The following is a 17,857-nucleotide window of genomic DNA, read 5'->3' as shown; positions in this document are numbered from 1 at the left end:
AGTGCGTCCCCCCTGTTTTTGGATATAGTACATTGCGGTCATGTTGTCCGTTCGGATCAACACCGTCTTGTTGTACAAGTATTTCTGGAAAGCCTTCAGGGCTAGGAATATTGCTAGCAACTCTAGTTGGTTGATATGCAGCTGTTTCTGTTTGTTTGTCCAGAGCCCTTGTACTGTGTATTGAAGGAGATGGGCTCCCCAGCCTGTCAGTGATGCGTCCGCTGTTAGTACTAGTTGTGGAACCGGCTCTTGAAACAGTCGCCCCTTGGAAAGGTTTTGTGGGTTCCACCACTGCAGAGAGTTGTGAGTGCGACTGTCTACCAACACTAGGTCTTTTAGTTGTCCACAAGCCTGTTTCCATTGCCGTGCTAGGCATTCTTGTAATAGGCGCATTTGTAGTCTTGCATGGGGGACAATGAATATACGCAGGAGGCCATCATGCCTATGAGCTGCATGAAGATTTGAGCTGGCAAGGAGTGTTGTGGCAGGAATTTGCGAATGAGTATAAGCATGCTGGCTATCCTTGCTGAGTTTGGATATGCTTTTGCCACTGTGGTATTTATAGTGGCTCCCAGGTATTGCTGTACATGGGAAGGTTGCAGATGCGATTTTGTGTAGTTGATTGAAAAGCCTAGGCTGTGTAGCAACTGTATTGTTTGTGACGTGTGTGCTGCACACTCTTGGTACGATTTTGCTTGTATTAGCCAATCATCCAGGTAAGGGTACACATGGACGTGTTGCCTCCTGAGATGTGCCGCCACTGTCGCTAAGCATTTTGTAAACACTCTTGGAGCCGTGGTAACCCCGAAGGGCAAAACCTTGAATTGGTAGTGTTGACCTTCTATTGTGAACCTTAGGTATTTTCTGTGGGCTGGATGGATGGGTATATGGAAGTACGCATCCTTGAGGTCTAGTGTTGCTAGGAAGTTTCCTTGCTGTAGCAAGGGGAGCACTTGTTGTAGTGTAATCATATGGAAGTGCTCCGACAGTATGTATTGATTTAGGGGTCTGAGGTCCAATATTGGCCTGAGGGAACTGTCCTTCTTTGGAATAAGGAAGTATAGGGAGTATACTCCTGTCCCCTGTCGGTGGAAAGGGACCTGCTCTATGGCCCCCTTTTCCAGCATGCATTGCACCTCTTGCTGTAGCAGGGTGATGTGTTCTGTGGACATAGGACGATGTCTGGGTGGTATGTTTGGTGGCGTAGAAGTCAGTTCTAGGCAATACCCAGACTGGATAATTTCTCTTACCCACCTGTCTGTGGTAATTGCGTGCCAGAAAGGTAGGAACTGCTGTAGTCTGCCTCCGACTGGTGTTAAGTGGTCTGGAGGCCGCGTAATGAAGTCACTGTTTAGTGGCAGTGGAGGCTCTGGTGTTATTGTCTCCACGGCCTCTTCCCTTATTACTGTTACCTCTGTAACCTCCCCTGGATGTGTTCTTATTGAAGGAACCTTGCGTGTTACTTTTGTATGAGGCAGATGTTTGCGAAGCATTCCCTCGTGTGTTTGCTTTGTATGAGGAGCGTCGAAAGGAGCCCCTATGTTGCTGAAATTGCAAAGCACCCATAGATTTTGCGGTTTCTGTGTCCTTTTTCATTTTGTCCAATATGGTGTCGACAGCAGGGCCAAATAGAAAATCTGGATTGACAGGTTGGTTAAGAATGGTGGACTGCACCTCGTTCTTAAAACCGGAAATACGCAGCCAAGCATGTCTGCGTAGCAGTACGCTAGTATTAATTGACCTGGCTGAGGTGTCAGCAGCGTCGAGCGCACATTTAATGGAGGCGTTTGGTATGTACTTTCCCTCTTGGATGAGATCATTGGCTTGTGCTTTAAAAGGCTCGGGTAGGTGTTGCATAAGGCTTTCGAGCTGATCATAGTGCGCCCTGTCGTAGCGAGCTAGTAGGGCTTGTGTGTTAGCAATCCTCCATGAGTTGGAGGCTTGTGCAGCTACCCTTTTGCCTGATGCCTCTAGAATTTTGGACTCTTTGTCAGGGGGAGGTGCTTCCCCTGTAGTCTGAGAGTTGGCTCTTTTTCGTGCGTTAGCAACCACCAGAGAGTCCAGTGGCAACTGGCCCTTGATGTAAGTAGGGTCTGTGGGAGCTGGCCTATACTTTTTTTCTATTCTGGGATTGATTACCCGTGCCCTGGCTGTATCCTTAAATATGTGAGGTGCATGTTTTAAAACTCCCTTTAGCATTGGAAGCATTTTGACACTTTTTTCTGCTGTAGTGAAAGTGTCCAACAGGAAGTCTTCCTCCAGAGGATCACTATGCATGTCTACATTATGGAATTGTGCTGCCCTGTCTATGAGTTGGTTGAAGACTACTGTGTCGTCTGTTGGTGACGGCTTAGTAGGATAAGTGGATACATCAGGGATGGGATGGGTGTCATAAGGGTCTGTTGGCTCTTCCCAAGGTTCCTCTTGGTTAGGATCTTGTGGGAAATCGTATTGAGGCTGTGGCTCATACCCTGTGTCTCCCTCATCGTCCCCGTGGTGAGAAGGTGAGGAAGGAGCAAAAGGTGTGGCAGACGTGAGAAGTCCCAAAGTCCTTTTTTTTCAGTAGAATAGGTGAATCTGGTACAAAGTCCAAAGGCCTCTTTTTCCTATGCAGGATGGTAACTTTACCAGTGTCTGGGTTAATATATATTTTAGCTTGGGCGTCTGATCGATCTGGGTGGAATAATTCTTCCTCTACAGTCCTGGGTTTAGTGTTAGGCTTTTTCGGCTCGGTAACACTTGGTTTTTCGATGACTTTTGGGGGTTTGTTGGACTTTTTTGGCTCGGGCCCTGATTTCGGGTCGACGAGTGGTTTCGGGTCGACCGGAACTTTCGGGTCGACGCGTTTTTTATGCTCTGTAGACTTCTTTGGAGTGTCTTTCACCGAGTCGAAGTTCTTGTTTGGAGCGACTGGTGTCTTATGAGCCGTTATTTTCGGGTCGATAGGCTTGTCCGACTTCGATACTGGTTTTGGTACGGCACCGGTTGCCGGGTCGACATTTTTTTGGAACAGTAGGCTTGTTCGGGTCGGCGACCTTTTGCGGTTCGGCGCCCTTTGGCTGTGAGCCTTTGTTCGGGTCGACCAGTCTTTTGGGGTCGACGGTTTTCGGCTGAACGGCCTTTGTGGGGTCGACAGTCTTTTTTGGCTCGACGCTCTTTGGCTGTGCGGCCCTTTTCGGATCGACGCCCTTGGGGTCGGTGACCTTCTTTGGCTCTGGAACCGTCTTCGGGACGATGGTACTGGGCCCTGGTGTTTCTGACGGTTTCGATTTCGGTTTCGATTTCGGAGCCGAGCCGGAAGGCGGGGCTGGCGAAAGTTTCTTATGATCTTGGCTAAGGCCTTTTGGCGATGCCTCGACCGGAGCCTTTGGTAACGGGCTAGTTGGTGTCGGGGGTAGTGTACTCATGATTTGCCACAATGGGATTTCATCGTCGGAGTAGTCCTCGACGGTGATGATTTCGAGGTACGAGACTGGTGCGTCCTGTAGTTCCTGGTCATCATCGAAGATGTTGTCCGGTTCCGGTGCCTGTCGCTGCATTTCTTGCCGAGCAGCCCGTCGGTTTCGTATAGTTTTTTTGAATCGAAACTGGGCGCAGGCTGGGCAGGTTTCTTCCCTATGGTCGGGGGAAAGGCACTTGTTGCATACTGAGTGTTTGTCAGTATGTGGGAACTTGGAGTGGCATTGTGTGCACCTTTTAAACGGGCTTCTTTCCATCGACGGTCGGCTCACGTGGCGTTGAAAAGGCCCAACGGCCCGCGTCGACGACCGATTCAAGATGGAAGTTTGGATCGAGTAGAGAGGTACCGAACGAGAACAATACAGTCGAAGGCCTTTTGGCCTTTATAAAAGTTTTGTTTTCGATTCCGAGTTGGAGTATAGGAGTTTGCATCCGAACCCAAAGGCGGAAAAAAACAATCTGAGGATGGAGAAGATGTCCATGCGCCCTGTAGTCCAGGGGAGGAGTCACCTATCTCGTGATACTTCGAAGACTCTTCCAAGACAAAAAAGTGCAATCATCCGGACCCAACACTAGGCGGCGATCCATGCACAGATATGAATTCAGCAGCCCACATGCCTCGAACACAGTAGTTAGTATTGATTCCTTACCTTAGTATATCCCCAGGCGTCAGACTGGATCCGGAAAATTTTGCGTAGCAGTACCCCTGCGCGTTGGTAGGCGTCGTCTGCGGCTCCGCGTCCATAGTCGGCGTCGTTGGCACCGGGATGACGTCGGAGTACTTAGACGCCGCCCTCGCGCGCTGACGTCAGTTCTTATACACAGCTTTTCCGCGCCAGAAAAGCAGAGCCATGATAAAAACCAACACTTGTGCCATAAAAACTAGGGCCCTGAAATGGGATGACCTTAACCCTATACATCGGTTCGCAGAACGTAGAGGATGGGTGGGGCGGTAAGGAATCTAATACTAACTACTGTTTCTTACAGATATATCGTTACCGAAGGTAAGTAACTTGTGCATCTGAAAGAAACAGGTTAGTATTAGATTCCTTACCTTAGAATAGATACCCCAGCAATACCAACCCCGGTGGTTGGTCTGCGAACCAATGATCACACCAGAAAGTCCTGGAGAATGGAACGGCCGAAAAAGCCATCTCTCCGGACTTGGCTGTCCAGGCAGCGAGGCCCACATAGCTGCCTGACAGATGCCCTGCAAGGGGACTCCCCGACCCAGGACAGTAGTAGCCACCGTTGCCCGAGTGGAATGGGCATGTAGCCCCACAGGAGGCTCCTTTTTAGCCAAAGAGTAACAAGCCTTGATGCACAAGACGACCTATCGAGAAATGGTCCGTTTGTGCACCGCCCGTCCCTTCTTAGCGCCCACGTAACCAACAAAGAGTTGGTCATCCACCCGGAACTGGCGTGTGCGATCCAGATAATAAAAGAGCGCACGTTTTGGGTCCAGACGGTGGAGCCTCTCTTCCTCTTTCGAGGGATGCGGAGGCGGAAATAAGGCACGGTGATGGACTGCCCGATGTGGAAGGCTGTGACTACCTTGGGCAGGAAAGAGGGTCGTGTCCGCAACACAACTTTGTCCGGATGGACAGAAAGGAAGGGAGGTTGAGAAGAAAGAGCCTGGAGCTCGCTCACTCGCTCTCCTGGCAGAGGTGATGGCAACCAGGAATGCAGTCTTGAGAGTAAGGAGACGAAGAGGACAGTTATGAAGTGGCTCGTAGGGAGCGCACATTGGATAAGTCAGAACAAGGTTCAAGTCCCACTGAGGCATCACGAAAGGAACAGGAGGAAACATATGAGTGATGCCCTTCAAAAACCTATTTACAACAGGGGACTTGAACAAAGAGGGTTGATCAGGGAGCCTTAAGAAGGCGGAAATGGCAGAGAGGTAGCCCTTTAGAGTGCCCAGAGAAGAGCCCTGCTGGGCAAGAGAAAGAAGAAAGAGGAGAACCTCTGAAAGAGGGGCAGAAAGGGGATCCACAGCCTTTGATGTGTACCATGCCACAAATTTGTTCCACCTGCAGGCGTATACCGATTTTGTGGAGGGACACCTGGCTGCCAGAATCACATTACAGACTTCAGGAGGCAAGTCAAATGGCCTCAACTGCCGCCGCTCAATCTCCACTCATGTAAGTGGAGACTGGACAGATTCGGGTGGAGGACCGTTCCCTGCTGCTGCGACAGAAGGTCCTCCTGAAGAGGCAGACGAATCGGGGGATCGACTGAAATGCTGAAAAGCTCGGGATACCAGTATCTTCGTGCCCAGTCCGGAGCCACAAGGATGACTTGGGCCCGGTCGCGCCTGATCTTCTTCAGCACTCTGGGCAGAAGTGGTATCGGCTGAAAGGCGTACAACAGACCGTAATTCCACTCGCGACGAAAAGCGCCTCCGAGCGAGTGCCGCCCTGGAAAATTCCAACATGCAGAACTGATGACACTGCGCGTTCTCTTCTGTGGCGAACAGATCTAACCAAGGCTCTCCCCACTGCTGAAAGAGGCCTTGTGCCACGTCTGAGTTCAGACGCCATTCATGATTCATCATGCACCGACGGCTGAGTTCGTCCGCCCTGGCGTTCAGGGAACCTGCCAGGTGTTGAACCACCAGGGTCACGCCCTGATGTTCCAGCCACTGCCAGAGGCGCAGAGCCTCCTGGCAAAGGGTCCACGACCCCACCCCGCCCTGTTTGTTGCAGTACCACATGGCGGTGGTGTTGTCCGTGAACACCTGCACTACACTCCCCCTGACAGAGGGGAGGAATGCCTTCAGTACAAGCCGGATCGCCCGCAGCTCCAGAAGGTTGATGTGGAGCCGGGACTCCGCCGGAGACCAGAGGCCTCTGATCTCCGCCTCTCCCATGTGGCCCCCCCCCAGCCCTGGAGGGACGCGTCCGTCACAACTACGTGCTCCTGTTGGGGTAGGGAGAGGGATCTGCCGCTGACCCAATCGCGGTCCGTGAGCCACTACTGCAACTGTCTTGCAGTGCCCTCGGAGATCAAGACATGGTCAGACAAGTTGCCCTGATGCTGGGCCCACTTCAGGTCCCACTGCAGAGCCCGCATCCGCCACCTGGCGTGATGCACCAGAAGGATGCAGGAGGCCATCAGCCCCAGGAGCCGCAGCGTCAACCTGACCGAGACTCGAGATAAAGGCTGAAAGATCGGAATCAGAGCCTGAATATCTCAAACCCGCTGTTCGGGAGGATAAACCCAAAACTGCGCCGCGTCTAGAACCGCTCCGCGCTCCGAAGAAGAGGAGCTTCTGAGAGGGACACAGGTGCGACTTCGGCACATTGATGGAGAACCCCAGCAGGTGCAGGAGGTTGGCCGTAGTCTGGAGGTGGCTGACGACTGTCTGGGGTGAGCCCGCCTTCAACAACCAGTCGTCGAGGTAGGGGAAGACTGAAACCCCTAACCTGCGCAGATGAGCTGCGACCACCGCCATCACTTTCGTGAACACCCGTGGGGCGCTGGTAAGGCCGAAGGGGAGTACGGTAAACTGAAAGTGCTTGTGGCCTACCGTGAACCGCAGGTAACGCTGGTGGGCTGGCAGGATGGGGATGGGGATGTGGAAATAGGCGTCCTGCAAGTCCAATGCTACCATCCAGTGTCCTGGGTCTAGGGCAGCTAAGACCTGAGCCAAAGTCAGCATCTTGAACTTCTCCTTCCGGAGGAAGCCGTTGACATTCCGGAGGTCCAAGATAGGGCGTAGGCCCCCTTTGCCCTTCTTGGGAACCAGAAAGTAGTGGGAGTTACAACCACACCCTACTTCTGGCCCAGGAACGCGCTTGATGCCCCCCTAGGCCAAGAGGGCCGTAACTTCCTCTTGCAGAAGTTGCAAGTGATCCCCCGACACACGGTGGTACTGCGGTGGCATGGCTGGAGGGGTCACCTCGAAGGGGAGGGAATAGCCCCTTGGGACGATTTGCAGCACCCACCTGTCCGATGTGATGGAGGGCTAGTGGAGGAGGTCATGGCGAACCATGCCCCCCACTGGCGTCAAATGGGCCTGAAAGCTCAGACTAGGAAGGCTTTGAGGCGGATGTTGCGGGGGTGGATGTGGACTGGCTGTGCCGTTGTCCCCTGTTACCGCCACGACGGTAACCACGTCCGTCACCGCGCTGAATGTTAGTCTGCGGCCCGTGGCTGGCAGGACGTGTGGGAGCACCCCTTCCGTGACCACCAAAGGAGCGCTGGGCAGAAGATTGCTGGTGCGGGGCCGACAGGCCCTAGGACTTGGCCGTAGCCCTGGAGTCCTTAAAGCATTTCAGCGCATGATCTGCCTTGCCACCGAAGAAGTGGCTGCCATCGAACGGCATGTCCATAAGGGTGTTTTGGACATCAGCCGAAAAGTTGGCGGACCTTAGCAAGGCATGGCGGCGAACCGCCACAGACGTTGAAATCGCTCTTCCTAGCGAGTCCGTGGTGTCCAGTCAACATCTGATAGAGTACCGCGCTGCGTCTCTTCCCTCCGCAAGGGCTTGAGCGAGTTTCACCCGGGCTCCCTCAGGGCACTCAGGCAGCACGGCCGCAACCGTATCCCACAGAGAGTGGGTGTAACGCCCCAAGAGGCACGCGGTGTTGACGGACCGCAACCCCAAACTAAGAGAGGAGAACATCTTCTTTCCAAACTGTTCATACCTCTTGGATTCCAGATCTGGTGGTGCAGTCGGGGAATGCGGATTGGGAGGTGGAGGCCTGGATAACCAGACTCTCGGAGGTGGGGTGGGTGGACAAGAAACTAGGGTCGCCCGGGGCTGGGCGGTGGCGCCTAGCGACGTTCCTATCTACAGGAGAACCTGTAGCGGGCCTGGACCAAGTGCCCAACAGGACGTCTGTGAGAGCCTCAATAAACGGCAGTAGAGGCTCTAGGGAGCTTACCTGCTGTTTAAGGACCTCTGTGAGGATGTTGAACCTCACTGTTGCGACTGGAAGTTCAAGAGCCAAGGCCTTGGCTGCCCTCGTCAGCACCACACTATAAGCTGTCCCCTCCTCTGTAGCTACGGTAGGAGGGGAGACAAAACCAGTGTCTGGGGAGGTATCCAGGCCACTGGCTTCCCCTAGTTCCTGTGTTCAGTCCTCATAAAACTGGCACTCACGTGCCAGGGGGTCCTCAACCCCCCCCCCCCCCCAGTCATCCTCGTCGTCCATGTCCTAAAATTCAGGGATAAAGGATGGACCCAGATCCTCGAAGAGTTGCTCTTCGGCAGGCGCCGAATGCGGCGTCGAGCAACGCCGGATCCGGACTGAGGGTTGGACCAGGGACGGCATCGTCCAAGGACGGCGCCGGGGGTGACATCCTAGGGATCAATGCCGGCGGGGTCGTAAGGTCGACCAGCGGCGACCCGGATCCGGAACCAGGTCCGGTGGGGCCTTGCGGCGTCGGGACCTAAGTCGCCTACGGCGCCGGGGCCGAAGCACCCGGACCACTTGGGCTCCCAGTCGGGTCCGCTGGGCCCGAAGGCGCCGCGGAACACGACAGAGGAGAGAGCGACCTCAAGGCTTCGATCTCTTCCGGCTTAGCGTTTTTCCAGGGACCGGCGGGTATGGAGCAGGCCGCGACGCCTGTGGCGGAGCCGCGTGGGCGGTGTCACCCAAACCGTCGCGCAAGCGTCAGGGGGAGTCAGAAGAGCGATGTCGCCTCTTCGACTTCTTGTGCCTCTTACCTGAGGACTTGCAGCCCGACGAGTGGTGTCGACTCGCCCGAGCTGCGATGACTTTGGACCCGCGACCAGTCCCTCGACCTCCTTCCGGACCGGGACCTCGAGCGGCGCGGGGCCGACTGCTGGAGCTTGAGGCGCTTGCGGGACCGCTCCCGCCTAGCCTTCGACGTCAAGGCGCGGCAGTCGGGGCACGACTTGTCATCGTGGTCGGGCCCCAGGAAATGTAGGCACCGGCGGTGGGGGTCGGTAACCGACATCAGTCGGTTACAGTCGGCACAGGGCTTGAACCCGGGCATCCCTACCGGCACCGATGGAGTCATTAGACTCGAAACGGATCCAACAAGGATCGAAAAAAGCTTAGTCAAAAATTGACTAAAGGGTACCACTTTCTCCGGACCTGCGCTTTCTGGCGCGGAAATAAGAAGAACTGACGTCAGCGCGCGAGGGTGGCGTCTAAGTACTCCGACAACGTCATCCCGGCACCAACGACGCCGACGACGGACGCGGAGCCGCAGACGACGCCTACCGACGCACAGGGGTACTGCTACGCAAAATTTTCCGGATCCAGTCGGACGCCTGGGGATATTCTAAGGTAAGGAATCTAATACTAACCTGTTTCTTTCAGATTTACTGGTCACCCCAGCCTCATGGAAATTATTAAGCAGGGTACACCCTATTTAGTTTTTTCAATATTATTACCTTGGCAAAGGAGGCCCTCTCTTCCGTTGGGGATACAGGGGAGAACACAACCCAGTGTCCAGGAAAGGGTTCATCCCACTGGCCTCCTGCAGGTCCATGTAGAAATTATCATCATAATGTTGGGGAAAATAATCCCCTCATCTCCATTGTCATCCCCAAAGTCTGGCTGGCTCCAATCATAGTCTAAACCAAAAGGTTCTTGGAGTATTGGGGTGCAGCTCCACGTCAAAGTTATGGTTCTGTCTAAATCTGATTGAACTGGTGGCAGGTGTCTCAGTACTGCTTCAGGATGCAACCCCGCTCACGGTTATGATAAATTTCGCTCTGAGTGGGATAGCATTACAAGTGTCAGTGCCCGCATCAATGTAAAAGGAATGGCATTGATTTTGTTGAATCATTAGAAGTCGGTTCTAGTGTCAGAGCAAACCCCAAGGTAAGGTAAGGAGGTACAGATAGCATAGAGAGCTAAAGGGCACTCGAGAGGGAGCCGGAAGAGGGACAAAATTCACAAAATGGCCTCATGAAAAGCCATACAGCTTCGCTTTGCATTCCCAGAACACCCTCGGGTTTTATAAAGGCACACTCTTTGCTGGACTTGGATACCAAACACAGACACAAGAGGTACACCTCTTGGGGATATGTCACAGTCATTTATTTGCAACACTCCAAACAAGGTAAAAACCTTGTCGTTATAAGAGCGGACACAGTTCCCTTGAACACTAGAAAACAGAATTTTGCAAGAAAAAACTCATCAGGGACGAGGAAAAAGTTGGAAGCAAGCTCCGGATCTGTGTAAATGGTGTGAAAAGAAAGGAAATGGTGTCGACGCACAGGGGTGGCGCTTATACGCAGCTTGTTACTTCTGGGGCAGATTGAAGTCAACACACAGCTGCAAGACACCACCTACTGGTGCGCTGGAGTACTGCTGTAAAAATCTTCTGATTCTATCCAGTCTGGTGCTATTCTAAAGGTGAGGAATCTGAGATTAGAAGTATCCATCCCAAAAAAAAGTTACTGAGCTGAATACCTTCCTTTTAGGTATTAGATCATTGCCTTGATCATTCAAGCAAAAAATTAAGATTGGTAAAAACTATGCAAAATACATATCTGAAACCTAATTTCGAAGTGGGATTTCACAAGATAAGGACAAGAAGCACTTAGATCAAGGACATTTGGTGCACATCGTCTCAGCTACTGGCTTTTTCCCAAAAGTTCCCACCAGAATCAAAAGTTGACAAAACACATGTGAAATGTGACAGCTCAGAAAATTCCCATAAATGTATTTGAAGTAATAACATTGCACACACCCAAGATGTTTGTCTACATGGTGAACTCAGTGGCGTTTTTTGTGGTAGGAGGTGATGAGCAAATCGTGTCTGTCAACTACTGCAATCCCCCGAGAACAAGTCGCCCATCGGCTGCCAACCCCCCCTCTTCCTCCGAACAAGTCGGATGCCACCCATCCCAACCCTCGCTCTTACTTGCACCGGGTGGCAGACTTAGGGTCCGCCCAGGGTGGTCTAGCTACGCCACTGGGTGTACCTACCTACTTTCCTCATGACTTAAAACTTCCCCTGACAAGCATCATTTAAACAACACTCTACTTAATACCTCGAACTGATGGACACACTGTCTTGCCACTGAAACAGTGAGACCATGTACTATGGAAAACAAGAGGCTTCCTTATGGCCTCCTCATACTCCATATATCGCCCTGTTAAGCCCAACCTGTAGTCCAGAACTTTTTGCCAATTTTGAAACACGATACTTCAATTGTTCCTATTTAGTTCTAACAGAAAAGCAATATATAAGAGTTAAAACTAACCTGCTCTTTGACCTCTGTGTTGTGCTCTCCTTCTAGAATGAGTGTTACAGCTTGCATGATCTGTTTTCCATGACTGCTCATAATTTGATCAATGTGCTGACAAAATAGACAGAAAAAGGCAATCAGATTGTCATTTATTTTTACAGAATAAGTTGCAGAAACTCACAATACCATTGCAGCTCCAAACATGAAACATTCACACAATGCAATATCTGATAAATATACATATATTCATAAAGATTAAGATAATGTCAACGGACATCTTTTATACCTACATATCAGATCAAATGCATACACTATCCTATTAGCAATGCATCAAGAGAAGAAAATCGGTATGTGAGGTCAGAAATATGACATCTGGAGAATACTCGGAAGTATCAATTTCAGGGTCAGAAATTAAAGGAAATAACGTTCAGTTTACTTCGAGGAGAGCTATGAGCATGGCGTATGAAAAAAAAATTGAAAAAAGTAGGGGTTATGGCGACCAAGCAACGAACCAGCATATTAAACTAGGTAAACTGAAAATACTGGTGGTCACATGATGGAGTAAAGGGTAAGGGTATGTTGTAAATGCACAGCAGAATTGAGAGTGGTCAAGAAAATGCTGATCAGAAAGGAAATCCAAAGGCCTACCCGAAATTGACCTTCTTTACCTCCTTAACTATGTGAAAACAAACCAAACAAAAGCATTTCACATAAACACATGCTGTCAGACCAAGTTTCAGAGATATGCCAGGCATTATAAAGAATAAAGTACCTCGGTTTTACAAAGGTACAGCAGAGTTCCTGGCATAATATGAGATTTGCCTGCAAGCGTCTACTATGTGATATAAAGGAACGAAAAGCGACTTACTTGTAATTCCATTCCTCCAAGATGTACATCTTCATTAAATCATTCATCAAAGAATGACTATCTTAGCCTCAACTGAAACCTCTTTTATGAAACAAATCTCTTTCCAAACTATTTTTAAATATTGCGTGACTAGACATTTCTTGTCATTTTTTTGTTTGTAAACAACTCTAATTTAAATTAAAACAAACAATTAGCTAGAGTGAACGGTCCCTTTTTTTATTTATTAATACTTTCATTTAAAGGGGACAAAGCTCATAAAATTAGGTAAAAAAGCAACAGTCTTGCTAAAAGGAAATTTAATGTGACATATCAAGGCAGAAAGCTGCTTAAGAGGTTTAAAAATGCAGTACATTATCAGCATCAATTCATTTGATGGGTAAATGAGGGGAAGGAGTTTAATTAAAGTTACTATAGTCATTAATCCGCCTCTACCAGGAAGGCAGAAGTGCTGTTTATGAGTTACAATGGGGTCTCTATCATAAGATATTCATTAATGTTTAGAAATACTAAAAACTATGGAACCTTAACTCAACATAAATGGAAGTGGTGAGTCAGAACAAAACAGAACGGAACCAAACAAAAATGAAAATATTCAGCTACCCAAATCCCACATTGAGGTGATTCTAAATGCAGATACACAACTGGCTGCGAATTGTTTTCTTTTACACGTAGCTAGGTTTTTGCAGACTGCTCTATAAAGTGTTCTTCGGTTTTCGTAATGACTTTAGTCAAGTGAAGGACTCAGGAACTGGGAAGGGATCTCTGTTGGAGATTAATTATTAAAGAAAACACGGACGAGAAATTGATTCATATGGACATTCAGATGTGAGATCAAAGCTGAGAATAAATGGGTGAAGAGGTTGTTCAGAAGGCTGAACCATTAGTGCGAGGCGACTGGATGTGAAATACAGATTTCCAAGCTGTGTACTGTCGCCTCCAACTTGTTAAGAAAAACAGGAAATTACTGAAGTTCAGGGTTAACAGCACTACCACTGCACAGTACTTCTCTTTAGTCTAATGTCCAGTACAGATGCCAAAGTGGATTAACTGTCGAACGAAAATATCCATCTACAAGTATATAGATAATGTCTAGAAGATGCAATGATCACAAATGGTTTTTGGGTCAATCCTGTCATTCTGCAGTGTCTGTGGCTTCACAAAAATATCTCAGCAAGCCAATATTCACTCTGTGCAGAAGATTCATTGTGTGGTTGCTGACAAAGAGATTGAAAATATTTTTTATTTGCATGACAGATCCTTGACATTTAAAAAAGCTCTTTCATTTGACAGGAATCTTCTTTCTACTGCTAACCTGAACTACTCTCTTCTAGGACCGGTTGAATCCTGCATTTTCAACCTCATTTCTAGTGTAATTCTTGTAGTAACAGTCTGCATGAAGTTAGTTGCTTACCTGTAACCACTATCATCGTTCATATATTCACATGCCTGAATAATTTCCAGTTGTCAAGCTGGGAATTCCTGCCTGAACTTCAGCCAATGAAGTGCTTCCCCTTCTGGGTCTACTTTGGTTCTCCTTTAGTTTTGCGTTTTAGACACATTAGGTGATTCTCTCTGCTCGCTTTGCATAGGCACTTATAACTCATTTGTTTATAGGACAATGTTTGTGAGAACACGCTGTATGTTTTTGATATTTAGGCACTCTTGGGATGTCATCTACACATTTTGTACAAGGTTGCTGGGAATACAAAACATAGTGTACTGTTCTTTGCTCGTTCAACAAAAATTCCCAATGTTTAGACATAATATGGTCACATACCTGCATCTCCAGCACAGCACAATAGTTTTATCATATAAACTGTCCCGCCATTGAGGGGAATTCTCGCAGAGAGGACTGTTCTGGAGCGACGGCAGTGCTTGACAAGCAGCCCTGCCTAAACTAAGTTTGCACTCATGATGCGAAGCACCTAACTGCATACACCAGGTATGAGGTCCTAGACCAGTCCCAGAAATCGCAAACATATCCCTGTGCTCACATAGTAAGGATAGACCTAGCCAGATAAATATTTTGCCATGGATGTTTGTCCTATACAGTCAGTTAGTAATGCTGATTACTTTGTTTAGTTGCATCTGCCTAACAATCGCAGCACATTTGCTTCCTAATAGACTACGATAATTTCAATAAATGTATTGTAAACTTTCTAAATGCGTTTTTTCTGTTTACTACGGGCATGCATGCGAGTGAGAAACAAAAAGAAAGGACCTGTTTCCACGGTTCCCTTGGGTACTAGAGGGCTATGTTTGAGGTTGCCAAAATCACCTGTTACTCTGTAAGGTTAGATTTTTGGGTGGGGCACAGTCAGATAGCCAGGGTTGAGGGTACAGGCACTGACGTAGTAGAGAGACCCAACATTCTGAGGTCTTGTCATCCTAACACAAAGCTCTGCGTTACCAGCAGAATCCGTGCAACACCAGGAAGGTCGAAACGCTGTGCTCTCCTACTTCCCCCTAAAAGCCACTATTTCTCAGATGTTGCTGCTCATGTGTTAAGAGTATTTATCATAGCAATCAGCCTCTGATTGATGAGGGGGTGTGGCATGTGGATATATGTAAGGATAACAATGCTGGAGTACTGGAATTACAAGAACGTAACTAATTTCTTCTCAAGCACTGGATCATTTATATATTCACAAGCTTGAATCAGAATAGCAAACCGTACATAATTGAATACAGAGGAACACAAGCTCATCATATTTAACCAGGTTAGTAGAAGTGTTTTTCCTACTGCCGAGTTGCCAGCAGCATTCGTATCAGTAATGCTTGGTGAACGAATGTCTGCTTTTCTACGTGGCTGCATGACATATGTCCTGCAAACACATTCCAACATACAGGGCAGCTGTTATTGCCACACTTCTGGTGGAGTGTGACCTCACTCTGCACTGGAGCAGATGCTTTTCTTTGGTGTGACAGAAGGTGATGGAGACAGACAATCAAAGCGTGATGCCTTGTTTGGAAAAAGGGTGGCAACTTCCTAGATGGCTGATGAGACAAATAATTGATCTGAAGTATATAAGTCCTTGATTTTCCCCCATGTGAAACCTAATGTACTTGAGGATATCCAGAAAGTGCGAGGACCTCTGAGCAGAAGTGGGTGGATTAGGGCTGAAAAATCTCAGGATGACAAGTTCTTTCACATGAATGTCTTATGGTGAATTCTGGTAATTCTGCGAGAATCCTTGCTGAGGTGAGACCAAGTTGAAGCACAGAGTTCCACAAAAGGAATTTCAGGTGCACATTTTATTTGGGTTAGAAAAGAGCCACATTAGTTAGTTCAACAGTGTATAGCTCCCACAGAGCTAGAGAACACCGAATTGCAGCAAAGGCCCTAACGAGACCTTCCATGAATTGATGTATGATTCTCTCTAAGAATAAAGTTGTGTTTTCCGGCCTCCGGTCCCTGAATACTGCGGCCGAGAGAACGCTGGCTGATGAATACCAGAGACCACTCTTGGCTAGCTTTAAGAAGTACAATGTCACCAGATGAGGTCGCATGGAGATTGGGTTTAAGGCCCTTACATTTCCATCACGTGTAGAATCTTTTCCATTTAGCATTGTAGGTCTTGTTAGTGGATGATGCACATGCCTGCACTAAGGTATCCATGCAGACTGAAGAGATATTCAGATGTTTACACAAACTATAGAGCCCAACTTGATTGAACTCTCATCTACCTAAAGAGAAAAGAATCCTTCTGAATTAAAGAACTCTCACCCACCTGGAGTACCCATTGCTGGCACGCTTCATCATAGAGTTCCTTACTATTCTCTTGTGGAATGGGCGTGCTACAACCTATGAGATGCACTGGTGAACTTTGTTGGAAATGGAGTAGAGTACTGAGCGGGGGTAGGGTTACTCTTAAAATACCTGCCAATTGGTATGATTAAAAATGGGAATGTTAGGATGTCCTGGGGCTCTAGTTACCCCGACTTCCTCTTAGGGTCAACATATTTCTGCCACTTATGCTCCCAAATGCTTGTGGCTTTCATCAGGACCAATTATACTATCACAATTCACATCTATTCCATAATGCTGACGTAACTGGTGATTTACCATTCATACGTCAAGCACGCCTAAACCACCTACTTGGTAGCATCTCAGAAGAGAGAGTACAAACAGCATAAGGATTATGCACAGACCATGCTCTCAACTTGATGTTCATGCCGCCGTATCACATAGCCATATCATTATGCTTCTCATCTAAAACCGTGAGGCTAAGTAAAAAAAATAAAGCGGTTTGCCCCAGTGAAAATAAACAAACACAATCTTGGGCACATCTAGGACTCGCACAGGATGAAACCAAGCGTCATGCACACTGGACATAACATTCAAATACACGTAGTGTGTACATACATATTAAGGCACTTAATAGCGCTCCATAGGTACATGAAGGAGAGGGGTGCCTGTTGTCACACTGGATTGTGAAATTAAGAAGAGAGAAAAACATTAAGCATCAGGGTCCTTTCATGAATTGAAGTCTCCACCTTACAAGCGGCTATGCTCCAAGTTTCGCGCCTGGCCTGCTCACATAAAATACCTCCGTCCGTGGCTGCACCTTGAGGCAATTGAGCAGTAGGAGCGGTTTAAAAATGCTTCCCTCTGACAGATGCATGTCGTAATTAAACACACCTGGCTTCTCTCCCATGCCCCACGGCTTTAAAAGAGGAAGACTAGAGCGTATCTGAAACAAAAAGCTACTGCTAGTGGCACTACTTTCTGATTCATGCAACTTCTAATTTACTACACTGAAACAAGTGCCTAGTGAAATTCCAGTGTGGAATAATCTGTTTCAATATATTCTTATAGACAGAAACACCTATAGTTTCGGAATAGGAGCAAATTATCATATTTTCAAAAGTAAGTGATGAAATCAAATATCAAAAGCAGGTGTTAAAAAACGGACAAAGGATACTAGTACCTAAGAATAGCTGAAAGGATGTGTTCTCGATGAGTGAACTGTCCCCATAGGATATTGTCATTCAGTCCTGATGTGTTGAAAGCCTGAAGACCCATAGCCATTCCTTCTTGAGCAGGTTTCTTTCATTGTGAACAAGGGTTGGTTGGTGTTCTAATACCACCCAGTTGAAGTCAGTCAATTTGTGACCCTTTCAAATGTAATGTGTTGACATTTTGGTCGTGCTGCGAACACATCTTAAGTTACTTCTGTGTTCGCATATTCTGGTTTTGATTTTGCGACTTGTCAGTTTGCAAGGACAGCTTATCATGTAGACCACCTGGGAGGTGCTACAATAGGTGAACTGTCAAAGTTTCCATTGGTGGTTGGTCCCCAAAACCACACTTTAGGTAACTTTTATCATTGGACAGACGCTACAA

General features: G+C 48.3%; 1 protein-coding gene across 9 annotated transcripts in view; it reads right to left on the bottom strand.

Annotated features, from left to right (window-relative positions):
• The window catches only part of ARMC8 (armadillo repeat containing 8), an 831,002-nt gene that overhangs the window by 187,602 nt on the left and 625,543 nt on the right, over positions 1-17,857 (bottom strand). For all 9 annotated transcript variants that reach the window (XM_078680526.1, XM_078680529.1, XM_078680530.1 and 6 more), the window contains exon 18: positions 11,658-11,753. In XM_078680526.1, coding sequence (XP_078536652.1) covers positions 11,658-11,753 — 96 coding nt within the window. The remainder of the gene's footprint in view (positions 1-11,657; positions 11,754-17,857) is intronic.

Source organism: Lissotriton helveticus, chromosome 3_1 (assembly GCF_964261635.1).
Source record: "Lissotriton helveticus chromosome 3_1, aLisHel1.1, whole genome shotgun sequence".
Taxonomy (NCBI): Eukaryota; Metazoa; Chordata; class Amphibia; order Caudata; family Salamandridae; genus Lissotriton; species Lissotriton helveticus.
Note: the sequence above shows the minus strand (reverse complement) of the source record. Positions and strands in the feature narration are given on the sequence as shown.